General features: G+C 34.5%; 1 protein-coding gene across 7 annotated transcripts in view; it reads right to left on the bottom strand.

Moving 5' to 3' along the window:
• Positions 1–1,467: 1,467 nt before the first annotated feature.
• The window catches only part of HNRNPR (heterogeneous nuclear ribonucleoprotein R), a 30,896-nt gene continuing 11,925 nt past the window's right edge, over positions 1,468–20,438 (bottom strand). For 4 of the 7 annotated variants that reach the window (XM_072975140.1, XM_072975145.1, XM_072975139.1 and 1 more), the window contains 6 exons: positions 13,665–13,841; positions 11,936–12,070; positions 9,310–9,525; positions 5,196–5,345; positions 2,892–3,013; positions 1,468–2,749 (listed from right to left, as the gene is read on the bottom strand). In XM_072975140.1, coding sequence (XP_072831241.1) covers positions 2,137–2,749; positions 2,892–3,013; positions 5,196–5,345; positions 9,310–9,525; positions 11,936–12,070; positions 13,665–13,841 — 1,413 coding nt within the window. In that variant the 3' untranslated portion in view covers positions 1,468–2,136. Of the gene's footprint in view, positions 2,750–2,891; positions 3,014–5,195; positions 5,346–9,309; positions 9,526–11,934; positions 12,071–13,664; positions 13,842–20,438 lie in introns of all 7 variants that reach the window. The other 3 variants (XM_072975143.1, XM_072975142.1, XM_072975144.1) reach the window with 1 other exon arrangement.

The raw sequence follows: 20,438 nt of genomic DNA, 5'->3' as shown, positions 1-20,438 counted from the left end.
GTACATAAATTATTTTTCAGACTAACGTCTTATTCCCACTCCTAATATTGTTCATAAGAATCTTGTAGCTTGTAACATCTACTTTGCAAGAAATAGAAACAATTCAAATTTTATTTGTAGACCCTTTATTCTTTCCAAGAAAAATTAAGGTTTTATTTAAGTCTAATTTAGATTTATGTGAAAATTAAATTTTCAAAGTTTAAAAGCAGCATTTAAAGAATGTTTGGTGTCTTTACCTGCATACATGGGCATAAGAAAAACAATGGAATCTAAGCTTTACCAAATAGATACCCATGTTAATTTGAAACTACCATACAACAGACTATGTAATTCCTTTACAATTTTCCAAAAACATAAAAGGAGTATTAATTAGGCCTATTAACTTACTATGCTACGTAATAGGTGTACTTTTAAAGAGTAAAGATATGTCAACTTTTATCAGCAAGTATTAATTTTCTTACTCAAAATCTAGAAGCCATGAGACCCAAAATATGGTCTGAGCTCACAAGGAATTAAGTGGCTTATAATTTTGAAATTTAATACTGCTGTCATAAAAGAACCAAAAAAGGAACAAAACACCAAAGCGTGCCCATTTTAGTTATGCTCCAATGCCTTATTTTTAGAATTAAAAAAAATTTTAGACTCACCTAAGAATAATGGGGAGGGAAAACTTTATGATAATTTGAAAGCGATCCAGACTATTCTGCACTGTAAAGTTTATATTCTTTTGTTCCTCTTATTCTCAAGCAAAAAAGTCATTACAATAAATCGGTTTCTAAAGGAAACAGGGAAATAGATGCTATCACTTGGCTAATGAAACTTTAGCCATTCAGGTAATAAAAGAATAAAAATGAGAGATACTAACAGAAGGTCAAAAGTACGACTATTGGATATTTTTAGGCCTCTGTAATAAGGCGTGTTTCTCAAAACAAATTTACATAGTAATAGGAAATTTTATTCCTAAACCAGTAACTAAAGTGGTAGTCACAATCATGTATACTAAAAGTTTACATGAAGTTTAGTCTGCAGTGCAATTGACGCCACAGTACTAACATTTTTTCCTGTTATGTACATTCACTCCAGGTCTTCAGACAACAAATTTCCTTTATAGAAAGAATGTGGGTCAAAATATATTGCAGTCTGCTTCCCCAATCCCATTTTATTTAATGCAAAATACCCAAAGCCTGCAAGAATGTTCAAAGGCCTTTGAATCTGTTGTTATAAAAATCAAGGATAAAATTTCCAAATTAGAAAAGACTATGAGAGAACATCAATGAGGTGCTATTTGGAATAAATACTAGATTTTAGGCTAATCCTCAGTCTGATATCCATGATACATATTGGAATAGACAAGAAATTTTGCATGAATTTGATCACTCACATAGGCAGTTATAGTTTGAAAACAATATTCCTTGCAAGGATTACGAATAAAATAATGTTTTAGGACACAATTGAATTTGAAATAGGTAATGTTTTGAATAGATTTTTGAGTTTTATTGAAATCTTACATGAACAAGAAATTGGAAATACAATCACATCAAAGAACAAATTGTCACGGCTTTGACGTTTAAGCCAAACAAATTTTGTAGGGCAGATTTCAAAAAGGTGTGAAGTTATAACAATTTAAAAACACAGTTAACCTACTTCTAGGAATGCAAAACATACAATCATAGGTTATTTTCAATACAAGAAAACTTAAATTTGTTTGCTTTAATTTCTTAAAACTACTAAGACAAAGCACTAGCTTGTATTTTTATTTACAGCATACTCCATACTCCTATGAAATTTATCCCAAATCCAAAAAATGAAACTGTCCAAAACCAAAGGTTCTGCAAAATCATGATTTAACAATGTGCTCAGCTTGTTTTGAAACTAAAATGAAGCCTGAAACGATAAAAGCATTGTAACCCCCAGAGTAAGGGAACTCTGCAAGCCCAATAATGTCCAAGAGCATTTATGAAAAGAGGAAAAAATAAAAAGACTTGAATATATACACAATAGTGATTTCTTCGGCCCACTACAAATGGCAGCAAACTGCTACTTAAAGATGAAACAGTTAAGCCAATTTTTTTTTTGAAGGATGTAGATCTAGAGCCAATCGTATCTTGCCAGTATCATTTTCAAGCCCTCACTTGTCTATTTCCACTGTTGCCCATAAGTATCCTGATAAAATTCCTGGTTGTCATTATTGTAACCATAGTTACCAGAATAGTCACCACCTTGCTGAAGCGGCTGTTGAGCGATGGGTTGGGACCCCCAGTTCTGTTGGTTGTTGGTCTGACGGCGCTTGGAATCAGGTTGGTTGTACCCGTCTGCCTTTCTCTTGCCTCCTACATTGCCCCCACGGTTGCCCCGAGATCCACGGGAACCACGGCCTCTCTGTTGTTGTGCAGGACCCCCTCTGCCACCCCTAGAGCCTCTTGGTGGTCCCAAAGGTGCCCCCCTCTGTGAATAGCCAGCTCTACCTCTTGGAGGTGGTGCTCCCCGCCCCCGTGGTGGTGGTGGAGCACCTCGCCCTCCCCTTCCTCCTCCTCTTCCTCTTACTGCATAGCCATCATCATAGCCGTAGTAGGGATCTTCATAGCCTCCACGATAGTCGTGATAATCATAACCATAGTAATCGTCATAGTAATCTTCATAGCCATAGTAATCTGGAGGGTAGCCATATCCACCTCTCCCCCCACCACGACCCCGACCTCTAATTGGAGGTGGCATGCGAGGAGGAGGGTGATAGTAATAATCTTCATACCTAGCAACGAAGGGAAGGGAGAAAAGAAAAAACAAATTAGTTTGCTTCAAGACTCTTTCCTGACATTTTTTTTTTATTAACCTGACTTCTATTGTCAAGTTAGTCTCTGTCCAAAGATGTATTTACTGAAATGTAGACTCACGCAGTGCTTCTGGAGGCCTGTCTAGCAGCTTGGCGCTCTTTCCTTTTCTTGTCTGGTGGTTTGGCTAACACTATTTCAATTTCTTCCCCTTCTATTTCTTTGCCGTTCATTTCATCCATGGCCTATACAAAACAAACAAATAAATTTATTTTACAAATATAGTACTTTAAACATAATAAACGTTATCTGTGCCATTCAATAGACCCAATAAACAATTTACTTCACAACTACTTTAATTTGCAGAAGATGAATACAGCCACCAACTTAAAAAAAAAAAACACAAAGAAAGTACTTGTTTCCCTCAATATTATTTTCTCATGTGTACATTATATTGAGAACAAAATTGATGTCTTAGTATTATATTTAAAAAGATAAAAGAACTGCCAGAGAGCTGCCTATTGCTGCTCCTTAATTCCAACTAGCTCCTCCAAACTTAGCCACACCAAAGCAGCAAATTCACAGCCGGAAAAAAGTGCCAGTATTAACAAACTTCGCAGGATTCAAATTTTTAAATAAACACGTGGCATTCAACATGTAGGTCTTAAACTTTTCTTCCGTAAGATTTTTTAAGAATTTGAAGCACAAATGAGGTTATCAGTGAAATTCAACAAGGTACTGATACCCCACCACCCCCTGCCCAATAAAAGCCTAGGTTTCTCCCACAGTATTTAACCTGGAACATACCTTGTCTGAACAGTTAAAAGCAGAGCCAAGAAAAGGCCTGGATTAATGAAGACTCCAAAATCAAAAGCATTCTAGGCTCTAGTCTTTTATTCATGTTGTTCCACCCAATAGCCTCTGCTACACTTACTTCAGGTAACTCAACAACAAAGTATCACTTCCTCATTATAGCTTTTGTTTCCCTATACAACCTTTTCCTCTCTGGACATACATAATAAAATGCTCTATCCATAAAGAATACTTAGTGATTTTCAAGTATCTAGACAAAGATTAAATCAGCATCCTCCTCAAACTAGTTTTCCACTCCTTTACCACCTTAGCTTTCGGCTGCTTCAACTAAAGCAACTAAATGACTCTACAACAGCTTCCTGGTATTACACAAAAGAATGGCGCATCTGTCTGCTCTCTCCTCTGGCCATCCTCTGATTTCCAGTTGCCAAGCTAGAAATTTTGTAATTTCACAGACTTCTTTGCCAAACCACCCTTGAAAATTATTTTCAATTACAGACAATTGGTTATTTAATACCAATTGAATCAAAAGGAATATTTAGACGTTACAAATTTATTAGTTATCTGTCTTTCACACCATTGGCAATTCAGAAGCCAAACATTAGATTCTATATTAAGCTGTGAATTTTATAAGCAATACTATCTCACTAATCAGCTTCCATTAAAAAGCAAACCAATAAACTCTATTTAGTCAAACATTCTATAAGGCACATTCTAAAGCAGTACCCTGGGCAAGAAACAAAAACCGCTAAAATGAGAGGTGGCACCATTTCACTAACAGAGCATGTAGAAGAATAATCAAGTACCACGTCTGAGTCACCAAGAATTTTGGATCCATCGCCCCAATTACATAAAAAAGCTTTTACTAGGGTTTTGTCCCTGCCCCTTCCCCCAGAAAGGAGACAAGAACAATAAGAAACCAGAAATTTCACCTGTCAAAGATGGCGTTGATACCTTTCAACAGAAAGCAGCAGAGAATTCAGGTTTTATGTTCTACATACCACATGAAAATACTTTTTTTCATATTTCTCATAACTATCCTCAAGGAGTAAATCAACTATTATATGCAAGAGTATTTCTAAGGACTATCGAAACCAGCAAAACAGTCAATATATGAGGATTCTAAAATGACTAAAGAAAAGCAAAATTATGAAGAACTAACCATCCCCTCAGAACACATCTAAGTGAATTAAATGTGCTGTACTAGGTAGGAAATCACGTACACATCTCAGTTTCTTTTATAGGTCCAGAACCTAAGGTAAAGAAAGTAGTTACAATACATTCATTCATTACCGTTTTAGTATTTATAGCAGCTAATTACTATTCGTAACATCTCCAAGATATTGTGCTATCAAACCTCAGGCTTACAAAAACAATACAGAGATTAAAAATAACTTGCTTGAGATCACAAACCCAGTTAGTAATAATCAGGCTTTGAAATATGGAGTCTTACCTGTTACACTACTACTACTTCATAGGGATTATTAAAATAAAGTTGCAGAGTTCAGTGAAAGCTGAAAACCAATTTTATTTGTTTTCAAAGTAATTTTATATGTTTAGCAAGTTTCAAATAGAAAATCCAAATTTCAAGAAACAAAATTTCAAAATTTCTACCTTAACAGCTGCTCCTCTGTCTTCAAAATGGACAAATGCATAATCTTTCAACTTTTTCACTCTTTCGAGTTTTCCAAATTCAGAAAATGACTTTTCCAATATTTCTTCTGTCACTGTAGTAGCCAAGTTTCTCACAAACAAAACTTTCACCTAATACAACAATTATACAAAACTGTCATTGGTTACTTAATTTTAGCTGAAGTCTTGGAGTATTTCTTCTAACTTCATGGCATAGGCTTTTATTCTCTAAAATATTAAGTGCTAAAAGTGCTATCATATAAAGTATGAAAACTACCAAGAAAATGATTCTATTAGTTACCAATTTATATAAAGTATCAGTTCATTCTCTCACCATGTCATTAAAGTAGCTAATACTATGAATAGGACCTTCAAGGAACCAAAATATAATTATTACTAATATACAAATTTAACATGGTCTGTAAGTCTCCCCTAAAACAATAAATTTTTATGTTTTCTTCCCCCTAGAACTGGATGAGCTGATTCTAAAGTTCTTATGAAAAAATAAACAAGCAAGAACAGCCAGGGAAAAATAAGAACAAAGTTTAGAGATGAACCCTACCAGATATAACAAATTATCAACTCAATGCTTAAATCATTTAATCAGTGTAGTGTTAATCTGGATAGAGATGAAAGTTGGATCCATACCTCACACTATACACTGGGATTAAACTCCAAACAGAAAAAAAAACTTACAAGGGGGGGAGGATTTTAAAAGCATTAGACGAAAATAAGGGTAATTCCTTTATGTAATACTGCACTAGAGAAGGCTCTGTGACTTAAAATCTATAAACTACAAAAGACTGAAAAATTCAACTACTAAAAATAAATGATTTCTGCATGGCAAAGAATACCATGAGGAAAGTCAAAAACGAACAACTTATATCACAAAGACTTGAATCTCTCTTTCATATCAGAGTTCCAGAAAATAAGAAAAAGATCAACAGAAAAACTGAACAGAAAGATAGGCAAAATTCACGAATACTGGTTCATACAAAAACACAAATGGTCCTTAAATGCATAAAAATTTTAAACTCATGCATAGGAAACAAAAGCAAATCATACACAACATTGTAAAATGATTATAAATCAATAAAAAATGTTAAAAAAAGTCAAATCAAACACTAAAAAAAAAAAAGCAAATCATAGTAACAGCTTTGAGGTACTATTAGTTATAAGATTCAGCAAAGAAGTTTAACCATATACTATTTTGACAAGGATGAGGAACACAGATCTCTTGTATTTTGCTGCTGGGGAGGGTAAAATCGTACACCTCCTACAAAGGGGAATATGATCATTATCTTAATAATTACTGATGCATTTACTCTTCGGCCCACAATTCTATCCCTAAGAATCTATCCTACAGATATATTTGCATTTGTATTATTAACTGAAATAATATAAGCTTACTCATTACAGTATTACAGTAACAAAAGATTAGAAACATCCAATGTCCAACTGGTTGAATATACTATGGTACATCTACAGAATAAAAAAATTATGTAGTCATTAAAAAATGAGGAAGAGCTCTAAGAGCTGATATTAAAAAAAAAAAGCCAGGATATATGTTGCTAAGACACTTTTTCCTATTTTCATATCTCTGAAATAGGAATCCAATTTATAGTCAATGTGACAGACAAGCACTTGCCATAGTTTAATTGGCAGCATTTTACAGTTTCTTAGTGGTACGTAAAATAATAGTACACACTTCCTTATAGCTGATGAAATATGATGATGAATAAAGCAAACAAAGATCACTAAATACAGGATACCACTAACCATTTGTAAAAAGTAGAGAAAGAAAGAATATATACTCATATTTGCCTGTATTTACCTAAGGAAGCACTAAAAGGATAAGCCAGGGATATCACTAAAACTGGGTATCTATAGGGGACAAGGGGGATATGGCAGATGGGGCTAGGGATGACGTGGGACTTCTCTGTACCTTTCTACAGAATTTGAATGTGTGAACTAAGGAAATGTATCACCCATCGAAACAAAAAAATTAACAAACCCAATGAACACACTGTTGACTCAGATAAAGGGCTATCTGAGTAAAAAGGATTTGGGGATTAGATACTAATTTAAGAGGAGAAAAAAAATCTAAAGTTTTCCACCTCTACCTTTACTCTAATTTTTCTCAATGTTGTCATATTGAGATCTAGCTCTACACTAGACAGGTCTAGACTGGCTTATTTACATTTTTTAAAACTCAACATGGATCTTTTATTCTTTTCTGAGGTGAAACCAAAGCATACTATATAAAAATTACTATTTGAAATAGTGTTTAAAATGTTGAATAAAGAAAGTCCCTTTAAGAAAGATATATTCAGGTTCTTTGGTTCTGGTTGATTATAAAACTGAACCAACCTGGAAAATCTTCAATGAATGGTAACACTTGACAGAGTGAAGCACCAGCAGAACTTTACTGGGTAAACTCCCCACTTCTCAACTCCCAAAATGAAAACAATAACGGAGTATTATTCAATGAATTTTATCCAATGAGTATGGTTCAAGTTTATAGAGGCCTCCCTTTCATTCTGAAACTTGTTTTTCATCCAGAAAGAATGGTTACTAGAATAAAATCTTTAAGTTTTCTAACCTTATAAAAAGATTTAGGATGAATTTCAATCTGAGAGGTTACCAGAGGTATGTGAAAAGTGGTAGATAAGCAAATTACTAGCTATACTTCAGATTTTCTGGGGAGTCATTTCCCTCTTAATCTATAATGTTATTTTAAAAATGTTTTTATAGGAAATGAAATATAGGCTACAGTCAGTTTCTACAAGGTAGATTCAAGTTATAAGGGATCTTGCAAATAGATTTATCCAACCCCAGTATAACAGATAACATCCAAATTCGTAAGTTTTTTTTTAACATTTTTTATTGATTTATAATCATTTTACAATTTTTTAAAATATTTTTTACCAAATTCGTTAAGTCTGAAGTCACAATTGTATTAGGAAAATAAACAAGTGGGATTAAAATCAGGCTAGTAATAAATAAAAATTTAAAATAAGGGCTATTTCGATTTCTAGTTCCTTTCCTTGACATCCATCCACTCAAGGATTATGAGTAAAAGATAGTGCACAGCAAATCTGAGTCTCTGGATCGTTCTCAGTGGATCGTCTTTGCTTAATTCAAAATGTTTTTCTTTACAAAAACTTTATCATGCTAGTATTAACCAGGGCTCTCCTCCAAACTAATCAAAAGTGAGGACTGCCCCCTTAAAACCTGTTAATAAAAAGCCTGAGGAAAAAGACTTTTCAGTCCAGAATAATCCAACCACTAATTCATGGCCATCCAGAGTTGCTGCCACCCTGACAAGGGAAAAGACAGACACCAAAATACTCAAAAACTCACTAAAACAGCAAAGATGCAACTGTGAAGTGTCCCTTCAATCTCAGGAGTCACCTAGATGAAAGCCTGAGAACCAGGACTTATGGAACCATCCTTTCCCAGGCAAAGATCTTGGCAATGCAAGTTTAGGGCTTCGGAGGAAACTGAGGGCCCTCCACAGGATTTGCCATGCATATTTTGCCACTATTGCCTAACAACAAACATGATATCCATTTATGATTCTTCATGGAGACAATACTCTAAGGGAGAATGATCATTAAAAAAGAAAAGCTTTAAAAAATAAAAAGGACAGTTAGCTATAAATCTAAATAAATTATAATTCATGGCCATGTAATAAAAGTCACAGTATGTCAATGAATATTATAATTAATAATCTTCAAAACGTTCTCTCTTTATTCAATAAGACCTTGTCTTTTTTCTTTAATTTTTTTAACCTTTGTATCCCTCTTAGTGCCTAAGCACTAAACAAACTCTTAATACGTACAGAATACTTAATTGAAGGGATTTCGATCAGTTCCTTTTACACATTTAATCTGCAGAAAATGGAATGGTTAATGGAAATTCCTAGACACCAACACAGGCTGTTAAATTTGGTATGAAAGCAACTCCATGCCTAAATAGTTAAGATCAAGAGCTACAATTTGTATTTACTATAAAACTTGAAAAATTCGGCCTTTATTCTGAGTACAAAATTTTAAATGATAACTGCACCCCCATCCCAAGCAATTGCATTTACCTTAGCCATGACTTCTGGATCTGGTTCTTCCACAGGGTCAGCCCATTCAACTGTAACTACATTTCCCCATACTTTTACTTTTCCACTCATCAGCCGGCGTCTGGCTTGTGCTGCTGACTTGTGATCCTCATATTCAAGGAAGCAGAACCCCCGATTCTTCTTTTTGTCATCGGGTTGATGATAGAGAATAACGTCCACCAAACCCTCTGTTAAACCAACAGCCAGATATATAAGCCAAAAGCATCCACCACACATCTAGCTATTAGGTAGACCTAAATCCACTTGCTGAAGAGCAAAAAATAACTGACGAAGCCTAAAAATGATTTGCTAATTACCTAGTAGACAATTAAATTAGCATTATTAGATATGGAGTTTGGGACAGTATTTTTAATTTTAGGGGTCCTGAAGGTACAGCCATAAACAACAAGTCCAACTACTGTATTCTGACATAACATTCTACAATGTTTTAGAGTGTTTGATGTAACATGACCTTATAATTTATTGAAAATATTACCAAGGAACTTAAAAATCAAATTATTAATATAAATCCAAGAGAACTAACACTCAACAACTAATCATGACCAAAAATCATCCCTGAATCTAACTTTTTAAAACTTACTATTTTTACCAAGAATAAAAATAACTGCTTAAAATTGGTATACCTCTGGTCTTAGTCCTGTACCCTCATCTTTCCCTTTACATTCTTTTTAGGTAGTACCTACTTCTAAAGAGTGTTTAGATTTTACTTCTAGACCAGACTTTTCAAATTTAACATGTCCAAAACTGTACCATCACTCCCAAAATCTGTCTTCTCTAGACTTCCCTATCTAATAAACAGTACCATCACCCAGGTTCTCAAGCCAGAAACTGAGGACTCATTCTTTATTTATTCCTTTCCCTCATCTCCCTTATACAATTCCAAGCCCATCTACTTCTTTCCATTTCCATCTGGTACTACTATAGTCCAATCTTCTCTTTGAACTGCTATGACAGTCTCAACTAATTTACTAGTTTCTATTCTTAACTCCTCTAAGGCATTATCCTATAAACATGAAACAGATGTTATTCCCTGCTTAAGACCTTCAAATACACCCACACTATAAATATGATAAAATCCAAACTCCTTAAATGGTCTACAGAAGCCCTGTCTACCTCCTCTCATGTAATTCTACCCCGAATTCTACCTTTTAACAACACCAGCCTTATATCAAATACTTTAATACAGCAAATTCATTCTTGTCTGAGTCTTGGCACATGCTGCTTTCTTGAAATGCACATCCCTTTGCTCTCTGTATGCTATATCTCCTCATGGCTCATGTCTTGGATGAAATGTCATCTTACCAGGAAAGCCTTCCTTAACCATCAAAAACAGGGAAAACAGTTACTCTCTAGCTAAATATCCTTTATTCCCTCTTCACAGCACTTAACACAATGTGTAAATATTTCTTATTTTTTTTCTTATCTCCTTTACCAGAATGTAAACTCTTACAAGGGCAGAGAATAGATCACCCTTATTCACCACTGTATCCCAGCACATAGCACAATGCCAGCAATTAGCAGGCAGTGGATAAATACTTGCTGAAGGCATAAATAAATGGATACGAAGTCAGAAGGGAGTTAGTGAGTAATAAACTGATGAGGTCAAAGAACTGTGCCATTAGGGGCATATGACCAACACAATTATGACAAACAGTGACAGTTGTTACAAAGTGGGATGCTAGCAGTCAAGACTTCAGCGTGTAGAATTTCTGGCAGCAAGACAATGTGCTCTGGATGTGGGAGAGCTGAAGCAAAGGACTGGAGATGAGGTGGTCATAAAACTAGGCTAGGGTATTGGATGGTTCATTCATCTAGATGTTAAAAGTACTCAAAATAAGTCAATTTAGGGCAGAAGAGAAAGACTGTGAGCCAGGAGCAATCTTCAATTAATGAAAGACTGAAACCAGAAGAGCAATAGATAACAGCCTGAAGGAAGGGGAAAGGATTGTGTGTCTGTGGTATGCCCGGATGGCAAAAATGTAAAGAACAGTGGTTTTCACATGGGGAAGTAATGGTCTAAAAGTGTTTTTTAAACTGCAGCTAGCATTAGTGGGTCTCCATCAACACTTTAAAAAATGAAATAGAACAGGAATATCGAACTAAAATTATATGTAACAAGCAAAAGTATAATTTTGTTAAAATTTCTCCCAGTTATTTATTATATCTATATATAGACTTGTGATATAAAATGTTCTTCTCAACCAATTTCATGGATTTAGAATTGGAAATTTGGAAAAAAATCTGACCTAGACATGGTAAAAGGAAAAAAGAGGATAAGAACTCTCATCCTCTTGGCCCTAAAGCACACTGAATGTCAGAGGGGAAAAGTCTTCACTTGAGGGCTACAGCAAAGGCTCTGGCCAAAGCCAAGGTTCAATTAAGGCAAAGAAGTAAAGGGGACATTCCAAGAAATTGAAGACATGAGGGAAGTTGCTTAGTCCAAGCCACTAAAAAGCAGAAAGGAGGCAAATTCAGACACTGAATAGACATCTGAACTCTTAGATTAAGATACACCTCCTTTATTTGCACTTATAAATAGTACCACAGATTTCCCAAAACTAATTTCTAAATACATTTTTGTTTTACCTGTGACTTTACTGAATTCTTCCAGAATGTTTTCTTTAGTCTTATTCTTCGGAATTGATCCAACAAAAAGCCTGTTGTTTGCCACAGAAATGCACACTCCAAGGTGTTTACCAGGGCGAATTTCATAGCTGTCACACTGAAAGGAAGAGAAGAACCAGACACCCCACAACCACCCCAAACTCAGAACAACTGATCTCAATCTAAAAAATTTAACAATTTAAGGTCAAACATTCCTTGCTTCATGAACTCAGTGATTCCCTCATGCTTGCCCTAATATAAAATGCATATTTTTAAACTTGTTGTAGCCTCTTTAGTTTGGTTTTGTTTACCTTTACTGTTCCACTATACATAAATGGCTGAGTTATTAACTTCATTTTTAAAAAGATCTTATTTCATATTTCAGTCTTATCTATCTGAAAATTTTTTCCAGAGAATTTCAGAAAAAAAATACCAGAGACTAATCATTCAGGGCCTTCAGAGATGAAATTAGATATAGATAAGCCATAGACAAAATAACAATATATAAAGAGTAACAAGCATGTTTAATCAATGCAAAGGAAATTTAGAAGAATTTCACATTCTACACAAAACAGAATCCTGAAACTTTAAACTGCATATCAAACACAGTACTTTCAAAATTATATATTTCATAAAAATATTTTATTTAAATAGCTATGTGATGATATCCTTGATAAACTTTACCTTCTTGTGCTTTAATATTACTTACCCATTACTTTACTAAAAGATACGTAATTATTAAGGAAAAAAAAAATCCGTATGTTGCCAGAAACAAGGAAATAAAACTCTGAAAACTCCTCAGTATTACATAAGCAAACTAGAAGGAAAAGTCCATAATAAAAACTAAAAGCTGGGTCAAGTTAGAAGTAGAACTAGTTTAGAGGCAACAGATGAAAGCAGAAGCCTTGGTGAAAGAGATTACCATTCTAGAAGAACCAGAACTAGATTAACCAAGGCTTTTAGCAGTCTGGCAAAAGAATATGCGAAAAAACAATGATACTGTTACTCTGAGTTACTTAGATGGTTGTATCTTAATGCAATATGAGTGAAGATATACTTAATTTGCATAATTTAACTACTACTACCACTGAAATAAGTACAAAGGGCAAAAGGCCCTACATAAAGGAAATTACTAGAAGATTGGTTACAAAATAGTAGAAAAAGAAAGATTAAAGACAGAGAGGACTAGAGGACCTGGGAACAAAAAGAAAAGAACAAGAATATACTTAGAAAATAAACTGTATGATTAGGCCATGACAAAAACAAAGCAGATTCACACCCATTTCCTGAATTGTGTCTAAAAGTCACTGTCGCCCAGCTATGTTCCCTAGAGCCCAACTCAGACTTCATCACTCATTAAGAATCCTACCCTGAAGTTTAACCGCAAGAACTGACATTTTGTCTAAGATCAAAAGAGAGAGCTGCAGAAGACAAATATTCAAATGAAACTTTAGATACTAATCACTCTAATGAATAACTTCTTAGAATTATGGGAGACTTTCTCTAACACCTTATTTCTTGGGTATTTTCATTTCTTTTTTACTTTTATAGTCAGGAAAAAAAGAGCAACAGTCACATGCCAACTAAGTCAATATAAAAACATTCAAAGCAAAAATTAAACAGTGAAACAATGTTAAATGCAAACATTTTTAATTGAGGTATTTCTCTGAAATAATGACTTGCTGGACAGTGGGCATTTGTTTATCACATACCAGTTTAACAGCTTCCTGTGCAGCTTCCTTTCCACAGAAGGTGATAAATGCATACCCTCTGTTCTGACCAGACAGAGGATCCATCATAAGACGGAGATCCCAAATAGGACCAGCCTTTTCAAAAAGGGGCACCAACTCATCCTCATATAAATCTCTCGGTATTTTACCTACAAAAACCTGAAAAAAAATCTCTGTGTTATAATCCCAATGTAAGCGTTTGATTTTAGCACCATTAAGCCTAACTGTCCCCTTTTTTTAAGGGGTGGGGACACAAAGATGGTTAAAAGAAATGGGGACAATTTGAATCTTGTGAAGCTAACCCTAGTTTTTATTATAATGACCTTAGGGGCATTAACACAGAATATTCTATATTGAAAAATGGAAGCTGATTAATGTACAAAATATAAACTAACAACTCTAAATTCTGAATGTTTATAATTTGTCTTTTTCTCACAAAAAGACACGATAAAAGGCATGTATAAATCTTCATGGAAATATTTCTGCATTCTACAGACACGATAATTGAATAAAAGATTGATAAGGTCTTCAAGTTTTTTTCTCAACTCTGAAATCTTTACTACTTAAAACTTCAATTTAACCTACCCCTTTCTCAGAATATTACATTTTAAGGTATGAAAAACTCTTCATCATCGGAAGATCTTGTGTTCTATCTTAGTTAAAATTTATGTAAGAGTTAAATTGTAATAATGAATTAGAATTAAACAATCAGAAACACTTTCAGTATACATTTAGTAACAGTCCACAATTTTCAAGTTCCACCATGTCAGCAACACTGAAAACAATTTTTTGTTAAAACATTTACAATCCATACACAAAGTCTTGAGAAGAAAATTAGAGTTAGCATGAGATCAACTTTCTAGTGAAACTCATCTACGTCAACATTTTCATATTCTGCAAAATGACCCAAATAACATAATAACAGCAATGTAAAAGATGCCAAAATTATTATTGGAGATTAAGTTTCTGGTGTTAAGCTCTGGTGTAACAACAGTTGTGCTATCTTAAGATAATTCTTTTCAAAATAATGAGCTTCATCTTCCCTGCTATCTGGTAAAACTTGAGGTCTTCTTTCGATTCTCCAGCACGATTCTCAAACAACAGTTATTCTAATTTTTCTACCACCTGAAAAGTCTCCAATCCTCATTCAAAAAATCTCATCTAAGGAGATCACCTGAAAAGTCATTGGTTACTTAATATTCCTTCCTCTAGACCTTAAAAACTTGTCTCAACATCTATTTTCACTTCTTTCCTTTACACCTCAGAGAGAGAGATTTACTTCCTTTCCAAGGAAAGATTAGCTCCTTAACCCTAATAAATGAGCCCATTTCTTCTCATTCTTTTGGAAATAATCATAAACTTTTATTTTTTCAACTGCTTATTTTGCTCAGGACATTCCTTCCTTCCCACTGGTTCCTCCCTCTATCTTCAAACATAGCAAATCACTTCCCATAACAAAATAAAAATACAAAGCAAAATCCCTTCTTTAGCCTATATCTTTCCTTTCACATATAAATGCTTTAAACACATGACCCACATCTGTTTTATTTCACTCATGTAGTTATTTTTTTCAACACATCTACTATATGCTTAGTACTATGCAGCTAAGAGAAGTATGAATAAGACACCTAAGGTATCATCTGAGTGATTTCCCTACAGAACCATCTTTCTAATGAAAGTACACTCTGAAAAGCACTTGGTATCTATGCTCTCTTTAACTCTAAAAATTGGCTGCTTCTTCTAACACTAAACTGTGTGCCGAAATGTCACTAATGGACTTCTAAGGACCAAAATGAAAACTCTTTCCTTCCTCAGTCTCATCATTCTTCCCTTCTCAACGAGTGTTACACTAGTGATGCTACCTTCTGAAAATTCTCTTCCCTTAAGGTTTCAGAACTCTCTACTAACCTGGTCTTCTTACCTTGAATTACTCCTCTATCCTCTCCATGGTGATTCTTCCATCCATCTAATAATAGTCTGTGTGTTTCCCAAAGTTATGGCTCTATTTCCCATTCTTCATGTATTTTCATCACTTTTAAGGATCATATCCATTCCTACAGCCCACAACTCTACAGTCATCTCCCAATACATCCCATACATCCCAAGACCTAATTCTTTATCTCCAACTACCTATAAACATTTCCTCTTGGCAGTCCTGATTTTACCTCAATCATCAGTAAGCCATGCCAATTGGGGGGAGGGTAGTTAGGTTTTTATTTATTTATTTTTAGTGGAAGTACTGGGGATTGAACCCAGGACCTTGTGCCTGCTAGGCATATACTCTACCACTGAGCAATACCCTCCTCCCTTTAATTTTTGTTTTTAAACATATATGTATGTATAGAAAAGGATGACTGTATCAGATTATTAAAAGTGGTTATGAATGCATGGAAAAAACTACTCTATTTTCCTTATTACATTTTCTAAATACTTTACAATAAAGATGTAATATATAATGCTACAGATAACAGCTCCCTCCCTACTCACAGAACCTGTCCAAACCTTTGACTCATGTGCCATGTATTCTTTCTAGAGACACAGTGACCACCACAGATGGGTCTAGCCATTCATGAAGCTTATGTTCTGATAGAGACAGACAAAATTTAAGAGAAACAATATAATTCCAGGAGATATTAAAAGCTAAGAAAAACAAAAGCAAAGAAAAGGGATAAATGAAGAAGAGATTGTATTTTAATTAGAAGGACCTCCTTGGGGAGGTAAATTCAAACTGAGGCTTAATTGAGAAAATAAGGTAAAAGTCTGAGGAAACAGTATTCCAAGGTGATGGAACAAGTACAAAAAGATGGAGTACAACTGACATATCTGAAGAACAGCAAAGAGGCCAGTGATTGAAGTAAAAGCTTCACACAAGAGGCAGTGAAGGGAAAGAGAGAATGGGGCCAGATTAAGTTAAACCATGGCTAGAAGTTTGCATTTTATTCCAAATGTGTTGGAAAGACAGAGGATCTTGAACAGACAAATAACTTAGGTTCTAAAAGGAATATTCTGGCAGCTGGGTAGAAAGTGGACTGTATAGAGAAACAGGCTGACCAGTCAGGTTAAAAGGGCAATTCAGGCAAGGGATGGTGAAGGCTTGATGTAGTAGGGCGATAGTTTGAAAATAGGGAGAATGTGAAAAACAGTGAGTTTTAAGTTATGCTGGATTCAAATCTACCTTTTAGTTACCTTGAGCAAGTTTCTAAACCAGAGTCTCAATATCCTCATTTGGGAATAACATTAACAAGAGGGTTCAATTTCCATGTGACCAAAGAGCCCACATCCTGTTTCTCATTTTATTCCCAGGATTGAACACAGTGCCAGGGACATAATAGCTGCTCATCTTTGAATGAACTTATGAATGAGTATGTACCTCATGCTGTAACTTATGTGCTAGATCCCATTTCTTCTTTCCTACTCAAGGACACTTGGTCCAGTAACAATTTTATCATCAATTTCCCGTTCATACATAGATCATTTCTATCAGCACATAAGTATGTTATAATTTCTCCCTTAAAATTTAAGTTAGAACAAAAATATATCTTGACTATAACACCTTCCAGCTATTGTCCCATTTCTCTGCTATCCTTTGTAGCAAAATTGCTCAAAAGAGCTATACATACTTGGTGCTTCAAATTCCTCATTTCCTAGTCTCTTGAATCTTCTCCAAATTTGGCTTTTACCACCATTCTAGTCAAAGTCACTAATGACATCCACGTTGCCATAATCAAATATCAATTTTTAGCCCTCATCTTACTTGAGAAATTTGATATAATTGACCATTCTTCCTTCTGTGAAAACTTTCTTCACTTGCCTTCTGGGACACCACACTCCTGGTTTTTCTACTTCATTGGCTTTTTCTACTCAGTCCCCATTGCCAGTTCCTTCTCATCCCCCCAAACTCTAAATGTTGAAGAGCTGCAGGAATCAGATCTTAGACCTTTTCTCTAGCTACACACATTTCCATGGTGACAACAACCAAACTCATGGTTTTTAAATACTATCTAATGCTTACGTTTCCCATATTTATAATTTCCAGCCAGAACTCTTCTATAAACTTGAGGATCATGTAAGCATCTGTTCACTCAACAGCTCCATTTGGATTTCTAAGAGGTATCTAACTCATAACAAGTTTAGAACTGAACTCTTATCTTTCAATCCTGCTAATTTGCTCTTCTCCACAGCTTTCACATTTCAATAAACGGCAACTCCACCCTTCCAGCTGCTCGGGTCATAAGTCTTTAAGTCATCCTCAACTCCTTTCTCTCATACTTCCACATTCAACTCATCAATAAATTCTGTTACATATGCTTTCAAAATATCCAGAATCTGACCACTTCTCACTAGCTTCAGATATATCACTCTGTTAACACTATCAACTCTATAAATGAGCATTCATTAACAGAGGACGGTACTAAAAAAAAAAGCTACTGATAAAAAGTGTTCTGAGACAAGAAATACACAAGAGTAATTGGTATAAATTTTGAAATGTATTTTTTGGTGTGGCCAGGCTCTCTGGCCACTCCTAAGCCTAGCTGAGTTAGAATATTTTTATATTTGAGAGTATTTGTATTTGAAAATTCTAAAACTGCTCTGGGAAGTAAATTCTGCTTTATATTCTTTATAGTAAAATGATACAATGGTGCTTCATAATTCCATTGTTCAACATCCATATTTTCTCCCTACTCATTACAAATATATGCAAAAGCAGAGACAGCACATGCAATGGCACTATGAAAATATATCTGAACACAGCTAAGTAAGGAAGCTAAGTGTCAGATTATTATACTACTTATATAACGTGTCTATATTTTTAGAATCATTTAAATTTGTCTCATTAAGCATACCTATAGCAAAAAAATCTGTATTTTCAGGAAAAGCAATTTAATGATCAGCTTGCAGAATTAATTAGAGCAAGCTCCTCATACTCTAAAGTATCACTTGAGTGTTAGAAGTGCAATTTATAGCTTTTCCCATAAGAATACTGTTCTATTTCAGAAGAAACATCTACAAATGTATGATCAACAAAGTACCCAATATTATAATCACTGGGGTCCGTGAAGAAACAGGCCAAAAATACTGACTTCTCTGAGAAATGGGTGATGGCCTTAAAAAGGCTGAAAATAAACAATTTAAAAACTAATTTAATGACACAAATGAACTTATTCAGAAAACAGAAACAGACTCACAGACATAGAAAACAAACTTATGGTTACCTGGGGTAGTGGGGATGGGATAAATTGGGAGTTCAGGATTTGCAGACGCTAACTACTATACTATATATAAAATAGATAGACAACAAGGTTCTACTGTATAGCACAGGGAACTATATTCAGTATCTTGTAATAACCTATAATAAAAAATATGAAAAGGAATATATATGTATGCTTGAAACATTATGCTGTACCCCAGAAATTAACACATTGTAAACCAACTATATACTTCAAGAAAAAAAAATGTTTAATAAAAACTAATTAAGCATCACTCCTTTTAAAGCTCTTTAAACTCAATTTTTAGTTAACTAAAATGTAACAGAAATGTTTTCCTTTTATTAACTTGTCGGTTGCTGAGCCATTCTGGCTCCATATGAGCTGTTCAGAGTAAGCACTCAGTCATGTGCAGGTTAATACTCTCCTTCCAGAACCAACAGAATGTAGTGAATACTGTAACAGTTCTTCCTTTACTCACCAGGCATTAAGGCTTTGAAAAAGTTTTGGCTGTCTACTATCTACCATCTAAGTTAAAAAGTTTTGGCTATTATCTACCCATCAAATACTTCAACAGTAATAGAGGAAGCCCTCTGAGACTCCAGAAGTTATCAACAGAAGTAACCAGGCAGCTCAACAGTCTTTTATCTACTAGGGTTCTTCCATTATCCAGCTCGTATTTACTATTTTGCAAACACAGCAGATCGTCTTTATATGTAATTCAATTCAGGTGCTACAAAGTGATACACTTACAGGTCTCTGTTAAATACAATGGTTCTGTAACACTTTCATTAACTAATAAATCAAAGAGATTCCAATCTACCATTTCCTTTGACTTTCTCCACAGAATATCAGTGCTTATAACCAAGCTTATTATATACCCAAGATCTCCATGGAGATTACATTTATGTCAATGGAAACAAATTAAAAGAGTTTTACGATACCAGCTGAAGAACACAAAAGTATTGTACCACATGGTAACTAGATTTATCATGGTGATCATTTTGAAACATATAGAAATATCAAATCTTATGTTGTGTACCTGGAACTAACATAGTATTACAGGTCAATTATACCTCAAAAATAAACAATTAAACAAACTCATAGAAAAAGAGATCAGATTTGTGGTTTCCACAGGTGGGGGGGGTTGGGGGAAAGAGGAATTGAATGAAGGTAGTCAAAAGGTACAGACTTCCAGTTATAAGCACTAAGGGTGTAATTTACAACATAATAAATATAATTAACACTGTTGTATGTTATATAAGAAAGTTGTTAAGAGAGTAATTCTTAACAGTTCTCATCACAAAGAAAAAAAAATTACTATTTTTTCCCATTTCTTTAATATTGTATCTATATGAGATGATGAATGCCCATTAAACTTAGTGTGGTCATCATTTCATGATGTATATAAGTCAAATCATGCTGTACATCTTAAAGTTATATGGTGCTGTATAGCAACTATTTCTCAATAAAACTGGAACAAAAAGGAAACAAAAATACAAAGATATTTTAACCAGACTAGGTCTGAGAGCCAAGACACATGAAAAAAACA

The sequence above is a fragment of the Vicugna pacos genome, chromosome 13, assembly GCF_048564905.1.
Source record: "Vicugna pacos chromosome 13, VicPac4, whole genome shotgun sequence".
NCBI classification, from domain to species: Eukaryota; Metazoa; Chordata; class Mammalia; order Artiodactyla; family Camelidae; genus Vicugna; species Vicugna pacos.
Note: the sequence above shows the minus strand (reverse complement) of the source record. Positions and strands in the feature narration are given on the sequence as shown.